Genomic DNA, 17,101 nt, shown 5'->3' on the forward strand with positions numbered 1-17,101 from the left:
AATAAAGATAGGGAGGGCAAAAGCGCGAACTCGCCCCCACCGTGTACATGAAATCCCCATCTAAAACCCCGCAAAAACCTTTTCTTAACCAATGGCTATATTATCAGCTCCTCTGCTTCTTTCTCTCCCTCATCCCTTTTCATTTCCCTCCAAACGCCACCGTTTCGGAACCTTCAAGGTTTCCAGCTCCATCTTGTCCACTAATGGAGCTCTGCTCAGAAGACAATTCACCCAGCGATACCCTCTCGTGTTTGCCAAAGCCTCCTCTGTTTACGCCACCAGAGAAGACCTCGACACTGTCAATATCGCTGAGGACGTAACCCAGGTTCTGCTCTATGCCGCTGGTTTGTTCTTTTGTTATAGCGTACTTTTCAACGCACATTTGTTGAATTTCTATCTGAATAATATTCCTTAATGCTAAGATTTCAACAAGGCATATCTTCAATTTTTGGCACTGCACTGGTTGGTTGGACAGAAAAAAATTAGACGAAAATTCTCTATGTTGAATCTCTTGTAATATGTACACACATATATATATATATGTGTGTGTGTGTGTATTGATGTGTTTTTGGGTTTAATATTGTGAGAAAGTAATGATAAGTAGGTGGGTTTTGAATTTGTATCAACGTAGCTGTTGGATGTGGTCACTTTACACATTTCATTACAATATATAATCTTGTTTTAATCACTGCAATTTATGTGCATAGTGGTTTCTATTGTCAAAAGTTTTTGTTGACTGGAATTTGCTGATAAACTGATATAGTTGATTGGAAGTACACCAATGGTATACCTCAACAAAGTTACCGGAAGTTGTGTGGCAAATATTGCAGCAAAGCTTGAATCTATGGAACCGTGCCGAAGTGTCAAGGATAGGTAACTTGCTTACTGATGAATTGTCATTTTACCCCATATTATGGATCTTACTAGATGTTGTTACCGTTATTTACCAGAATTACTTCTTAATCTTTGTTTGCCATCCTGATTGTAGAAGATTCATCAGGTGAATGGAATCATCCTATTGATGAAACTTTAGGACATAATTGGCCCATGTGGTAGTCCTCAAAATTTAAAGAAGTATCGTTAATTTCTTCATACTCGCTTTAAGTTTGAAGTAATGTATTTTTAATGGAACTAAGTATCTTTGCTGACCAGTAATAATTACCATACCACTATGATTTCCATTTCATTAACCTTTGTGCTTGTTGAATGGATAAACATTGCAGATGCTCATGTTATATTTGCTGATTAAAATTTCAGAATTGGATGTAGCATGATAGCTAATGCTGAGAAAAGTGGATTAATATCTCCTGGAAAGGTGAGCTGATTAGTCATTATATGAAAAATTTACTGTGTAGATCAATATATCACCTTGTCATCTAAGATGCTTTTGCAAGTCACATGGAGTAAGATGTTGTAGTTGGTGAAAGCTGTGTTTTTTATTTTTCCTTTTATTTGGGGGGTGAGGGGAGGTTGTTTGTTGCATATTTCTGTTATATAAAAGAGTTGTATGTTCTTTCTGTAACTATGCAGAGTGTATTAGTTGAACCAACTAGTGGAAATACAGGACTTGGTATTGCTTTTGTTGCTGCAACTAAAGGGTATAAACTTATAGTCACCATGCCTGCATCCATAAATCTCGAAAGGAGGATTCTTTTACGTGCATTTGGGGCAGAGGTTGTTTTGACAGATCCAGAAAAGGGTTTGAAAGGAGCTTTAGATAAAGCTGGAGAGATTGTTCTGAGAACACCAAATTCATATATGCTTCAACAGTTTGATAATGCCGCCAATGCAAAGGTTGTTTCTGTTTTCTCTCGAGGAAGACTTGACTAACTGCTGTTGGTTATCCTAATATTCGTATATTATATCTTATAGTATTATATTATAGTGACGATTCAAATGATGAATCACAGATACATTTCGATACTACTGGGCCAGAAATATGGGAGGATACCATGGGCAGCGTTGACATATTTGTTGCTGCTATTGGAACTGGTGGTACTGTTACAGGCACTGGGCGTTACCTGAAAGCGATGAACAACGAGATAAAGGTCAGGCTTCATAATGTATGGTAATTCATTGCAAGTTACACGTATCTTGCGCCGACGTCTAGATTAATGAATTATTTCATGATTGCTCATCTCAATGATATTTATGTGTCCCTTTCAAATTGAAACAGAATATTATGGATTTGACTTTAAAGTTCAGATTGTAATGTTAATAGACATTCATTTAAGAGTTCTATATCATTCATGTGATATATCTATTTATTTTTTTTGGAATATAACATTGTACATAGGCCTTAGAATGGCATAGCACTTCCAATGGCTGTGACTATGAACTTATAATTTTTTCTTTTTCTGTTTTGAAGTTTATTGCTTTGCAATATTATTGCAGTTTGACAACTTAGTGTCATTAGAGATTTCAAGCTTGCTACTAGATCTATATCTGGTGGGGTGTCTGAGTGGTTGCTCTTACATGGCTTGATTAGTGGAAATTAGTGTCACTGCAGTTTTATGGATTATTGTGTTTGTAACTCTGGAAAGCTGCATGTTTTGTAATTTTGGTTATCCAGGTAGTAGGTGTGGAACCTGCAGAGAGGAGTGTGATCTCTGGAGAAAATCCAGGTGAACTCACATCAATTTTCTGTTGCAATTCCTTTTTCAAGAATATGATATGCCTGTACTGACAAATTTATGTGAGTTCTTCATGCAGGTTATGTGCCAAGTATTTTGGATGTTAATTTGCTTGATGAGGTCATCAAGGTAAATTGATTTGCGTTGTCTCTTAGGTTTTATTAATGTTATTGTTTTCTCATCGTCTCTTGGAATAGGACAACGCACATGGGTTTGTCATCTTGGGTTTTTAACTAGTTCTTTTTTTGGCTAATGGTTTGAGAAATTGAGTGTTTATTAGCATTTTAATGGTGTTGCAATAATTGGTAGGTTTAGAGTATAAAGATGGCTGGTTTGGTGGGTTTTAAAGTTATTGGACCCCAGAAAAGAGCTCTTGGATGCATAAAAGTTGAACAATTTTCTACTTTTAGTTAATAAATAAATCATAATTTTCTTTTAACCCATAGCTAAATAGTGGCTTACATTAAAATTGCTAAAATACTTTTGGACACTAATTCTGACCTACAAATTACAATGAAGCATTGAAATAAGACTCATGGGATACTACCAGAGCAGGTCTGAAATAAGCTAAAAATGAAGCATATTTACACAAACAAATTTTTATTTTTATTTTGAAAAAGAAACATAATTTTATTGCAATTATGACAATGAAAAACACAATACAAGCCTTTACGCAAACAAATAATTTCAAATCAAATGTCTGAGAACATAATATGAGATGAGATACTAAAATGCCAGCTGCCAAATCAAGGGTGGTGATGCAGGGCATCCAAGAAGCCTGTTGTAAATAAGCTCAAAAAATAAGCGGGAAGATCATTGTATTCATTATTTTAACAACAAACTACATTGGTCCTGATATAGGACACAAAGACATAAGTCTGCCCTGAAGATTAGCCTTGAATTAAGGGAATCAGACAATTATCCTCAAATTAAGCTAATTCAACAATTATACCTCAATATAAGCTAACTGACTTATGTAAGCTAAATGCCTAATAATCCGCCATTAAAGTGAATGACTAATAATAAGCCTACAAAACAAAACTCCCCATGAAGTTGGAGGGTAGATATCAGTGACTCTTAGCTTGCTACAACAAATAGAACTGAGATGGGAATCAAAAAGAGATCTCAACGAGACAAACATGAGATGAGATACCAGCAAGACAAGAACCAAGATGAGATCTGAGATGCATCTCAGTGTGGGAAGTGTTTAGAACCCTTTTATTATTGAGTGACAATCTTGTGAATATCCATGTGGAGAGCACTAGCATGTGGAGTGTTCTTGGACTTGGGATGCGCTGGCATGATGAGTGAGTAGATACCTTTTGTTATTGAGTGACATTATTGTAAACACAAATTGGTTATGTATGCATTGAGGCTGTGGTGGCAGTTAGTCAGGGAGGTAGAGGTTAATTGGGTTTTTTCTCTGTCACCTTCAAACATGCTTTGTGAAAAGTATTTGTCTTTTGGTGGCAGAAGGAAGGCAAGAATTTTGTGGAGTCGCACTGTGTTGGTCGTCTTTTGGGTAATTTGGTGGGAGAAAAAAGAAGAAAATTCGAGAACTATAGTGGGGATGTAGAAGAGAATTCTTGGGAAAGAGTTAGGTTTTGGGCATCCTTATGCCCTTCTCTTTCTCAAGCTTTTAGGGATCTTTCATTTTCTGTAATTTTGTTAGATTGGGGAGCTGCTGTAGGATTGTTTTTAGAGTTGTTTTACAATTTAGGTGTATTTTGGATTTGTTTGTTAAGGCTGTATCATTTTGATGGTGGAATCTGGTTCACTATGTTTTGTATCGTGATTTTAGCCCTTCAAAAAAATTTGTTTCTCATTTTGATGGGGCTTGTAATTAGGAGTTTGGGTAATTATAGAGTTAGAGCATCTAAACCAAAAAAAAAAAATACAATTAGAAGTTGGTGGAGAGGCTCAAGTCTTTTACAGTATTGTGTAAGACTTGAATTCTCGATGGGTGATTGTTTCTACACGCCCCCTCACGTGTTGGTGACTGTACCGTGTGTGCTTGTTGGCTGGACACATGGATTGCCTGCTTTGATACTTTGACAGAATTAGTGCGTCCAACCTAAACCCATTTTGAGATGGGCGGAAAGGCCAAAGATGTTATATATTGCTCATATCTTTATACTCCTGATGTGGAATTCTCTTGAGAGGAAATTACATGGAATTTGGGGAAACCGAAAATACAAACAAGTTTCTGTGGTCAAAATGAGTGCAATGGAATTGATGCTAGACCTTCGGGCTTTGTGATGCACGTTTGCCGCGTAGCACCAGGTAAGGGAATAGGTTTTGGTTAAGCGGTGCTCATAGTATACACAATGCCAAAAAGTAAGGGAAGGGTGACCCTGCACTGCAAATGAGTTCTTCTCCTGGGCGTTATGCTTGTATATAGGTTTGCGTGTTTAGCATAAGGGTTGGCTTATGGTGCTTGTATATAGGTTTGCGTGTTTAAGAAAGACCAGAAATTGGTCTTGGCATTATATTTCACTACTTGCTACCAATGTAGGAAGCAAACTTAGCAGAGCAGATGTATGGAATGAGCCTAGATGACTTAAGGACCTATTGATGGGGGTGAGTGTGTTGGTTAATAACCTTGGAAAGGGGAAGCAATCATATAGTCATAAGGTCATGAGATTCACTGAGTAGTTTTTGTTGGAAAATCTCCTGGATCACAAACATGATTTCAGATAGGTCAAGAGTAAGGGTGGCCTTCAGTTGGAGGTGTTTCGGTGCTACACTGTCGAATTTCTTCAGTGTAAATCTCGGCATATGTCACTACTCATTGAAGACAGACTTGATTAAGAATATTGAATTAGAAACCGTAACCCTAGCCTCCCTCTTGTTTTATCTCCACTCCCCTTTCCTCTTCTTTTTTTTTTTCTCCTCTCTTCCCCTCTCTGATCCTGTCTATCCCACTCATATTGTTTCCTTTTTTTCTCTCCCAACAAATACTGCGTCATAAGGTATTACTGGATGAGTATTTGGGATTTGCTATGTCAATCAGCCTCTTAATTGTCTACATGCCTTCTTCTTTTTTTTCCTTTTTTTTTCGGGGGTGGGTTGCTTTACACTGTACATTCAGTTCAAAATTAACTATATGATATATATATTTTTTCTTTTTTCAAATCTAGGTTACTAATGATGAAGCTGTTGAAATGGCAAGGAGACTAGCATTGGAGGAAGGTTTACTGGTAATTTGCAAGTATTCTTTGACATGGAGCACTTTATAAGCAACAGATTCTAACTTCTGCTACGATTTATTAGCTATTTAACTTAGAAATTCATCCCACTTTCTGTATTTCTATCCTAATTCAAGGTGATTTTGATAATTCAATATGCAAATACTTGTCTGTAGGTTGGTATTTCATCAGGAGCTGCTGCAGCTGCTGCAATAAGTTTAGCAAGAAGGCCTGAAAATACTGGAAAACTAATCACGGTGAGGTTCTTTTTTGGTTTTGTTTCTCAATTTGACTAGCTTTAATGTGTGCTTTTTAGCATCTTTAGTTTGTCATGCAAATTGTGGCAAAGCAGTAGATAGCTTCATAGCTAAAGCATGTTACCTGGATCCAAAGTGTCGGTCAAATTATAAGAAATATGAAGAATAAGAAACTGATGCAGAATCATTTAATTGATAATACAAAATTGTCTTGAAGGGTGTAGGATGTAGTTTAATCAAGATAATGCGATCATGAAATGCATTTGTTGCATAAGAAAACTTTTCTGAAGCAAATCGCAAGTGAAATGCTTAGTTTACACAATCCTGGAACTGATTCAGATTATACCTCTTGGTCGTGGGGCTGATTCAGATTAGATGCCTTGGTCCAATCTTATGACGAAGTGACAGCTAATTCCTGATAGAATTCTTCTGTATAGCAAAGTAAGAAGCTAAAAATAACTCTTGTTGTGTTTGACAACGTATTTCATTCATAATAATGCTGAAACAGTGTTTTCTCTTAAATACAAGAGCTGAGCTAAATAACCCTCCTACGTCCTAACAACATCTAACTAATTACAGGTCACTAACAACATTTTGTTGTTTAATCTGACTTGGTAATGATACACTGTCTATTGGCTGAATACTAGGCTCTTAATTTAGTTTAGCTTAGTTTAATTGGGTAACATTTAAGGCTGTTAGAACAAAGGCCATGTAGATGTTATGTTCTAGATTTCTTTCTTTTGATTTTATTTTAAATACCATCTTTACTGTCCAATGTGTTTTTACAGTAGTACCGCCACACCTGCGGGCGCACATGCATCTGCTCATTGAATTAATAAGTTGACAAATTACATTTTATACCATTCCAAACAGTATTGTGTTGATTGACTTTGCCTCAACATGTTATAGGTGGCACATCTGTTGGGATATGCAATCTAATCTTGTACTGCATTCTTTCTATTAATTTTTTTTTCTTTGAACTTATAGGTCATATTTCCAAGCTTTGGTGAGCGGTATATTCCCACTGTACTTTTCCAATCAATACATGAAGAGGTTCAGAAGATGCGAGGAAGATAAACATAACTATTCCAGACAATGTATCATCCAAAAGATTGACACCTAACATTTTATGAAGCAATCAGAAACCACCACGTTTCTGAAAAAAAAAGGTATTGTATTTAACTGTTATATATATATCATCAAATTGAAAAATTAAACCCTTTTTTTTTCCCTAGATAGGTTGCTTGGCCTCATATGTTGCAGAGGCAGCATTTATGTAATTTGACTTTCATTCTGATGTAGGATACATATTTTGTTTCTGTATCCTGCACTGTATCCTGCATTGTTTCTATTTATACAAATGGCCATTGATCATCTACCTGGAGTTAGACCATATCAATAATACATTGGGTGCCATATCATCTAGTATTGTCCATGTGAAAACTTTGCGTTAGTTTCTACTTTAATCTGTAGGGTGAGAATTATGTAGTTAATCTGGAGGCTTAAGTTAAAACATAGCTATCTACATTGGCACCATAGAGGTTTGTGGTGTTTTCATAAAACCCTTTTAGGTTTCATAAATTACACTAACCACCTGAGATTTTGTTTTCACATAACCCCTTTCTTTTATTTTCCGTTGAAAAAATTGATGATTTCTTAAATAAAAAAATAAAAAAATTCTTCAAATGAGGTTAACATTGTCAGGCTCGTTTGATACACCGTATTAGACTCTGGATATGATTAAATAGTCTATGTCAGGTGTTTGCTGTCAACTTGTATTATTTAATTACCCGACTATTTTATACGGATTGGGCTTTTAATACTCTCCTCACCTGACTAACTAATACAACCCACACCTCAGTTTAGATAATACACGCTTAATTATACTGTTAGGGAAAAAGAACACACGTTTTATGAAAATAAATCAGACGCTCTTTTCATCTTCTTCTCCTTAGGGTTCTTCTCTGCTATCTTCTCCACAGGTTATTTCCTTCACTCTTCTCCAGGTATCCATATCTCACTCTATCTCTTTTTCATACTCTCTCCAATATGCTTTATATATTTCAAATTTTTTGGGGAAATTAGGTTATGAATTTTTCTTTTTTGACATTTTTTTAATCGAATATTTTCTTCGTATATGATATAGTGATTCGACGTTGTGGGAATATTTAGATTGTTGGTATTAAACAGAGTATTGCCAGTTTTCGTCCAAAAACAAATAAATGTGCTAGTGTTGGTAGTTTAGTTGAATACATACATACCTGACGACTAGGAGAGCAAAATTACAAAATTAAAATTGTATGAACCTGAATTCTAGGAACCATTTTTTTTTCTTTGTCAATTGCTATTAGAAAAGCAAAGGTGGACTTGTCTATTAATGACCAAATTAAGGCACTACGGCTAATTTTGAAGAAAGCAAGTGATGAAAAAACATTCCTGACATTGGATGGTGCTATGAGAAAAGCATTTGTTCTTCTCTTACTTGGGGCGAGGGAGCTATGATTCACTCTTTGATGTAGTTTGGTTTATGAACAACTTTCTCTTTTGCTCTTATCACCTTAATATGTGATCACTTTGAATTATACATTATTTGGTGTTGTTTTTATTAACATATGCGAGTATGTTGGAATTTTTATGAGATACTACAATTATGATAATGGGTTATATGAAAAAAAATCTTGGCAAAAACAATTGAAAAACAAATCTTGTCATATGAATCTTACAAAAAAAAAAAAAAAAATTTGTGTCATTTGAATCTCAATTTCCATTAAAATTATTAAAGATTTTTTTTATTTTTTATTTATAAATAGTTTGATCTGATGTTATTCGAAACATCACCAAACACAGTATAACTTAGTCAAATTATTTATCCGGAACAGCACCAAACGTCTTATAATATTATGGATAAATAGTCAGTACTCTCCGGAACAGATTAATACTATTCGACGGAAATTAGTCAGTACAGTCCGACATACCAAACGAGCCCATTGGAGGAAAATTGTTTGTTTGTTTGTTTTTTTTTTGTGGTCAAATTAACAGGAGGGGTTTTGTGAAAATAATTTGAAACATTAGGGGATATTTGTGTAATTTTTGAAACTTGAAGGGGTTTTGTGAAAATACCAATAACCTCAAGGTTTGTTAGTGTAAATAACTCTTAAAACATATGTATCTAGTAATCTTCTTGTTGTGACGTAGGCCAAAGCAGCTTTTTATTTGGTTCTGAACCTCTAATGTCTCCAATACTTACAATATATGTGCTTGCTCGTCCTGCTTTGAGTTGGTTCTTTAGGAAATCCATTGGTTTATTTTATAAGCGCTGAAAGCTCTTCTTTACCTTAGAAACCCTAGCATATGGTCTTCCTGCTTTTTCTTCTTTAGCCAAGTCTCTTCACCTCTTTCTGCTCATTTCCCCCAATGTGGCCTTCATCAGTGAAGCATCTTTGGCTTTCCTTTGTCTCTAAAAAGGAGTGTGCACTAAATTCTGTAGCATTAATCAAATAAAATAAATATAGCGATTTTAAAAAAATTGTTGAACAATAACATCATGGATGAACCATAGATTAAACTGTTGGAGAGTACTTCATAGGCCATATCCGAGTCCTCTAGGTCTAGGCAGTCATTTATCTTGTGGTTTTGTGCATGGGCTACATCGACATCACCACCACTATGAAAGATTTGTTCTCGGACACAATGTATTCTTATTATAAACCCATATTTACAATAAAGTGTTGTGTTTCACGTTCTTTACAAAAATTTATCTTCCTAAAATTTATCTCCCATGTTGTTACATAGAGCAGAACTAATAAGTTAGTCCCACATTGGAAGTTTAGAAAGAACTTGTAATAAGTCTTGGTCATCCTTGGAAGTTTAGAAAGAACTTATAATAAGTCTTGGTCATCCTTGGAACTAAAAAATAAAAAAAAAAAGAAGTCAGAAGTGGGGTATAGCTCAGTTGGTTGAGTTCTTCCTCCTCCACCTATATGGGCAGACATTCAAAACCACAGACACCCAATGAATATTTATGTAAACCTCCCTCCTTCAATCGATTGTACTAAAAAAAATAAAAATTAAAGTCTTGGTCATCCTTTGAGTACAAATTGGATTGGGCCATGCGCTGGCTCATGTGTGGGCTTATGGTTTAGATTCTCAAAGGAACATAGCATCTTTCAAGTTAATCATAACCAATAGTTTTTCTGTGTGTGCCTTTTTACGTTTTATTTTAAACTCCTTAGAGCACTTTAACCCATTTGTCATGAAAAATGGTAAGGGGAGGTAAGAGCTGCTACTATCCACATGAATAGTACCAATTCTTACAAAAGACAAAGTGCGTTTCCACCTATTGTCATGGTAAATGGCAATTACTATTCACTTTAAATTTTTAATTTTTTTAATTTTTTATGCATAAACGATTAATTCTGATAAGGTTTAGATTTAGTGTTTTGGTGTGGGAAGTAAAGAATATAGCTAGATATTTATTAAAAGTAAAAATAAAAATTTGAAATTTTTTTTGTTTTTATTTATTTTTCAATTTGTAATTATTTTAATTGGTTGCTAACATCATTATGACGTCAGCATTACATCACTTGTCTAGACAGCAGCACGGACTGGATTTGCCCGGATTGGTAGGCTCCACGCCTTACCCGGACTTGCCCTTACGCACTGGAGCCGTCACGCGGGCCTAGGTTGTCTTCTGCCTGGGCTTCACCTTGCCGCTTAAAGTGCTCTTAACACAAGTGTAAGGTGGTGATGCTCTAGTATGCTAAATAATTGAAAGATTAAAGGGCCTTAAATGAGCTAAAAGATTGTAACACAACATTTAGGTAAGTTGGGAGATAAAGGTAGGTTATCTAGCATTTGAAATAATTGTCCTATTGGATGTAATAAAGACTCATATTTCCGTTTATTGGGAGTCTATAATTAATGGTGCACCTCATGTTTGGTTGGCCAATACGAACCACAGCGTGCCGCTTTATGATGGATATATAAGCTATTCATTCTACTTTAAGAAAAAAAAAAAAATCAACGGAGTCTAACCGAGTGAAAAAATGGTCTTAACTTACAAATTATTGATCTTATATTTGAATTTTCATGATATATTGGTAGTGTGTATGTAAGAAATCCCCTTTCTTTTTGTAGTTTTAACTATCTTTTGTATTAAAAATGAAACCAGAGTTTGTAATTTCATTTCCTGGGTTTTATTTTTCATCGTTATTATTCATTTTTTTATGAATTATTGTGAAACAAAGGGACCACAATAGGAAGGTGGGGTTTTGTGATTTTTTGTTGTGTCTGTAAAGGCACGGCATGACAGTCAAACCCTTCTATATGTCCTGTGAAACTTAGCTTTTCAATTTGCATGGTAGGCTTGGAAGCCATAGGATCACAGCTTCTCACACCGAAAGGTGAATATGGTCACATGTTTTGCCCTCATTTTCCCCCAAAAGTAGGGTTTTTGAGGCAACCATTTACCTCATTCGGTTGCATGACTTTCGTGACGCAAATCCCATTTACTTATATGGCTATTATTCCTTTCCCCTATATCTCTAGCTAATTGTTTTCTTCCAAGTTCATAATTAATTAACATAAATACTACACACTCAAACATAGAACAAAAAGATTGGTAAAACTTTTAATTCATCTCTCTCTCATTCTCTCTCTCTCTCTCTCATAACTTATGACTTCCAAACTTGAAAAACAGTCTACATGCCAACCTAGATGTCAATATACTTACTCAATAATTAATTACCTTTGTACATGTGTATGTACTTAGGCAAACAATATTTTAGCACCAGCCTCCAGCTACCATGAAGGGCCTCCAATAAATGAGTTTTTTATTATTATTATTATAAATACATTCTAATTTCCATTTAAAATATAGGATTTAAAACTCAATTTTTGTTATTGTTGGACTGCATCCTAATAAAATTGGTTTGTATGAAGGCTACAATTAGCATAGCTAATCAGCTGATTATTTAGCCCATTTAATTTTACACTAGGGATAAATGATGATCAACTTCCTTAATCCATTCAGAAAGAGAAGAAAAAAAAAAAGGTTACAATTATCAGAGCATAGAGATTCCAGACTTGTTGAAACCTCAGCACAAAAGAGACCAATAAACACCCTTCTTTGTTGGTTTTTGTTTTGTTTTAGGTAGCTCAAACCGAGGACATCGGAGACAATTCCAACATCTGATCATCGTCTACTTGTCCAGCACTTTCATCCAAAAGCCACTTCTCAAGAAATGATAATGGAGGAGCACTTGTACTGCCCTCACATCTAATAATTTGCTTGTTCTTCTGATCACGATCAGGCACAAGATCATCTTCATGAATTATTTCGTCATCATTTGCAACCCTACCACATCGAGGGTTCAACTTATTATCAGACTGAGTAGAATCACAAGTGGACCTGTCCCATGAAGCAACATTGTTCAAGTTCTCGTACGACAAAATCGATTCCAACTCTTCGTGACGAGATAGTAGATTTCCAGCAGGTGTTTCTTGATCCTGAAGATCATGAGATGCATTGAGTTTGAGGTGGTTAGTGTTAGACAGCATCTTCGGGGTTGGGGAGGATCTCATCCAACCTTCGAGGAGTCGCGAAATGTTTGCGGTGCTCGAGGCATATGTGGAGGATTGGTTGTTCTTCAGAGTAACTGAGGAGGCATGAGTTGCCATATTATCTAAGCTCCCTTCACTCAAACTCCTCCTTGATACAATATTTAACTGATGATTGGTACTTGTGGTTGAGTCTGATGCCATGTGAGGGTCTAGAGCTGATTGAAATTTCTTCAGCTTCTTCTTCAAGTGGGTGTTCCAGTAGTTCTTTATGTCATTGTCTGTTCTCTGTGGGAGGTAGGAAGCTATGGCTGCCCATCTGTTTAAACCAATGATATATTAATTAAATTCACCAAATTAATTCACACCTATAAGAATTAATACTACACACAGACAATTTTTATTTTAAAAAAAAGTTCATAATATATAGAAAAGAAATAATATTAATCAGTAAGTTTTGAAGATGAATTACTTGTTACCCAGTAAAGCTTGCAAATGAATGATCATCCCTTCTTCATGAGGTGTGAAGTTCCCTCTCTTGATTCCAGGTCTGAGGTAGTTAGTCCATCTGAGCCTGCAACTTTTGCTGCACCTCAACAACCCTATATATATTTTGCAGCAAAATTAAACAAGAAACCACCAAATATTAATTCATGACAAAGAACATATATCCACTGCAATATGTATATATATATATATACATATACCATATTGGATTTATGAGAAATACAAATTAATTAAATAAAATTAAGAAATTCAAGCTGTTGCTTAATTACCAGTGTTTGTGGGAACTGATCTCCAATTGCCCGGACCGTGTTCTTGGATGTAAGAAACAAGGATGATGTCCTCCTCAGGGGTCCATGGACCCTTCTTGATGCCAACCTTCTCACAGCAAGGAGGCCTTCCCATGTCTCTCTCTCTCTCTCTCTCTCTCTCTCTCTCTCTCTCTCTCTTCTGCCTTCTCTTCCAATCCAAAATGACCTCGCACTTAATTTCAAATAGTGTTATGAGCATGTGAGGGCTTTATATACATGGTCTCTTAAAGGGAAGGAACTTTTTCTCACACCTATTGATCATCTACCTCGCTGAGTCATCTGGACTTTTTATTAACTCTAACCTTAATAATATTGTCAATCTTTCTCTAGAAACCAAAATCTGAAAGGGATCAATGGAAGTCGATCGAATATCTTTCCATCTTTCTCTCTTCTACATCGATCGTCACGTGCCACTTCGGCACATCACCAGAAATAGAACTTCACATTCGTGCCCCTTATTTCTCTTCTTGTGAACCTCCTATTTGTGGCTAACATGATTGTTTTAGGTGGCTAATGATCTTTTGTTTATATGAAAAACACACTAAATCATTAAATGAATTCCTTAAGAATGCTTTCCCAATAGTACACAGCTAAAATGACTTTCTACCCACTGCAAAAAAATATTTTAAAATCATATTTTTATCTCCATAGACCCTCGTAATTCCATAAATATCCCTAATTAAGCATCTTCACTTTCTTTTTCTTTTTATTTATTTATTTATTTTATTACAATATCAGATTGTGTAGCCAATAATACATGCCTTTTCTCGTCATTAAAATTTAGTCGTTCGGTTAAATTTGATTTTAGTACTTTCATTAATACACTGTTCTGAATTTATACCGAGGTATAAAGATGTACCTGTAATCATATATATATATATTTTTTAGAGTAAGCCGCAATTGTATTCATAACTTAGGCACCAAGATTATCAGTCATAGGGGCATAAACTACCTAAAAGGGGTTAATACAAATGTGAAAGCACAATAACTATGCAGGGTTATTCCAGATACAGAGAAATACACCACAAGGTATACCGTATATCTCCACTAATAGTGATATAAAGCCAAACAAATTTCTGCATGAAAGCCGCAACCCTAAACAAATCAGACGTTGACCGTAGTGCCTAAAACTACCAATATAACTACAACTTTTGAACTCTCACAAGTAAAAATACAAGAACAGACTCAACTACAAACAAAACACCAAACTCACAAAAGAGTTGATGTAATTATTACAACCCAAAAAAAACTGCAAAACTAACCGAGATGACAGAAAGTAGAGTCACCGCCGTCGCCCCCACGAAAATAGTAACACTACTGTCAAAACCCAAATTGAGGGGAAAGCCGCAGCTATACAGGAACCTATAAAAAAACACACAAAACCACATATCTGCAAAAGGAACTCAAACAACATCAAGATAAAGCTGAAAAAAAAAAAAACAAAAAAAACAAAGGACATCACAAAGTGAGATGAATTTTAAGGAGATTGGGAGCAACAAAAAAGTCATATTTTTAAAAAATTGATATTCGTCAGTACATAGTTGTGGCTACATTCGTATTTGTAAGTATTATATATAACATAGCCATGAACAAGAATGTAGTTCCTGTAATTTTGTTTCACTTAAGCATATGTGGGAGAAAGATTTCACATTTTCAAAGACATAATTACACATGGACAAAAAGATAACAAAATTGACAAATTCTACCTCTGAACAAACCCACGAAAGAGATTGACACCTAATCATACATTGATTAAGAAAATATAGCATGCACCGTCTGCTAAAATATGAAATTTAGTATGAGAATATTTGTTTGTGAGAATTTTGTGTATTCTTCTCTTTGTAGGAGGTCATATTTATAATACAATGAAACCTGAATGGGCAGGTAAATAATAAATTCCTATTTCTACTTACAGTAGAAAATCAGAAATTAAAGTAAATCAAATATAATTATAATAGAAATCCTTGGCATGTAAGGAAAGAAAGTCAATGGTCCACAAGTCACGCCAAGACTCCCCCTCACGTTGGTGCATAGATGTCCTTAATGCCCAACTGGTCCAATAAATTGTGGAACGTGTTAGTAGAAATTTCTTTTGTCAACATATCCGCCAATTGATCCTCAGACTTTACAAAAGGAAACTAAATCACTTTAGCTTCAAGCTTTTGTTTGATATAGTGTCAATCTACCTCAACATGTTTGGTGCGATCATGTTGAACTGGATTTTGTGCAATAGCTATTGTAGCCTTTTTGTCACAAAAGAGATTCATTACAGATGTAGGTCTATACCCAAGTTCAGTAAGCAACCTCTTTAACCAAATGAGTTCGCAAATTCCTTTGGTCATACCTCTAAACTCAACTTTTGCACTGGATAAGAACCACCTTTTGTTTCTTGCTTCTCAATGTAACCAAATTACCTATATGTGAAGTAATCGGATGTGAATTTCTTATATGTTATATTTCCTGCCCAATCTGCATCTATGTAACCATCAATATTTAGATGACCATGTTTTGAGAACATAAGTCCTTTTCTGAGTGCAGACTTCAAATATCTAAGTATTCGAATAACTGCATTCATGTGGTCTTCACTCAGATAATGCATAAATTGACTGACGACGCTCACAGCATAAGTAATGTCTAGCCTAGTATGAGACAAGTAAATCAATCTTCCCACTAACTTTTGGTATCTTTCTTTGTTAGTTGGAACTTGATCCAGGTATTCTTCAAGATGATGGTTCAAGACATATTTCCTTTGAGAAAGAAATATGCCTCATTGTGATTGGGCCACCTCAATCCCCAAGAAATATTTGAGTCCACCTAGATTCTTCATCTCAAATTCAGTAGCCAAATATTCTTGTAGCTGAGATATTTTATGTTTATCATTCCCAGTAATAATCATGTTGTCAACATAGATTATTAAAGCTGTTACCTTCCTTTTTTTTATATTTCAAGAACAAAGTATGATCTAAGTTACTCTGTCTGAAACCATTGTTCTTCATTACCATGGTGAACCATCCAAACCATGCACGCGGTGACTGTTTCAGTCCATACAACCTCTTTCGTAATTTGCATACTGTTCCAAACTGAGTAGTATTATATTCAGGAGGAATGTCCATATACACCTCCTTTGTGAGTTCTCCATGTAGGAAGGCATTCTTTACATCAAACTAGTGTAGTGGCCAGTCCAAATTAGTTGCGAGGGACAATAAAACTCTAACTATGTTCAATTTTGCAACTGGGGCAAAGGTTTCTTCATAATCTACGTCATAAGTCTGTGTGTACTCTTCCACCACAAGTTTTGCCTTGTATCGCTCGATAGATCTATCAGCGTTGTGTTTTATGGTATACACCCACTACATCTGACAGTCTTTTTTCCTCGTGGTAAAGTTTCTAGTGTCCAAGTCTGATCCTTCTCAAGAGATTTCATCTCTTCCTTTATAGCTTGAACCTACTCAGGATCTTTAAATGCTTCAGCAACCTTGGTTGGGATATGAATAGTAGACAACTAATACACAAAGGCCTTAAGTGGTTCAGATAGCTTCTCAGTAGATACATGATTTTCAATTGGATACTTTGAAGTCTTGCCAATATCAGGTGAATAATGATTTGGTGGCTTTCCACGATTCTGCCTGAAAGGTGATTGGTGTCCAATA

The 17,101-nt window shown here is 35.4% G+C and overlaps 2 protein-coding genes across 2 annotated transcripts; one reads left to right on the forward strand and one right to left on the reverse strand.

Annotated features, from left to right (window-relative positions):
- Nucleotides 75–7,454, forward strand: LOC18770996 (probable S-sulfocysteine synthase, chloroplastic). Its single transcript, XM_007204298.2, has 10 exons — nucleotides 75–325; nucleotides 764–873; nucleotides 1,258–1,315; nucleotides 1,531–1,794; nucleotides 1,911–2,048; nucleotides 2,573–2,624; nucleotides 2,713–2,762; nucleotides 5,774–5,833; nucleotides 5,998–6,078; nucleotides 7,066–7,454. Exons 1-10 carry the CDS (start codon nucleotides 92–94, stop codon nucleotides 7,153–7,155), a joined length of 1,137 nt encoding a protein of 378 aa, XP_007204360.1. The 5' UTR covers nucleotides 75–91; the 3' UTR covers nucleotides 7,156–7,454.
- On the reverse strand, nucleotides 12,008–13,817 carry LOC18770515 (myb-related protein 306). Its single transcript, XM_007203906.2, has 3 exons — nucleotides 13,413–13,817; nucleotides 13,109–13,238; nucleotides 12,008–12,955 (listed from the first exon to the last, which is right to left on the reverse strand). Exons 1-3 carry the CDS (start codon nucleotides 13,648–13,650, stop codon nucleotides 12,235–12,237), a joined length of 1,089 nt encoding a protein of 362 aa, XP_007203968.2. The 5' UTR covers nucleotides 13,651–13,817; the 3' UTR covers nucleotides 12,008–12,234.

This window comes from Prunus persica, chromosome G7 (assembly GCF_000346465.2).
Source record: "Prunus persica cultivar Lovell chromosome G7, Prunus_persica_NCBIv2, whole genome shotgun sequence".
Lineage (NCBI taxonomy): Eukaryota > Viridiplantae > Streptophyta > Magnoliopsida > Rosales > Rosaceae > Prunus > Prunus persica.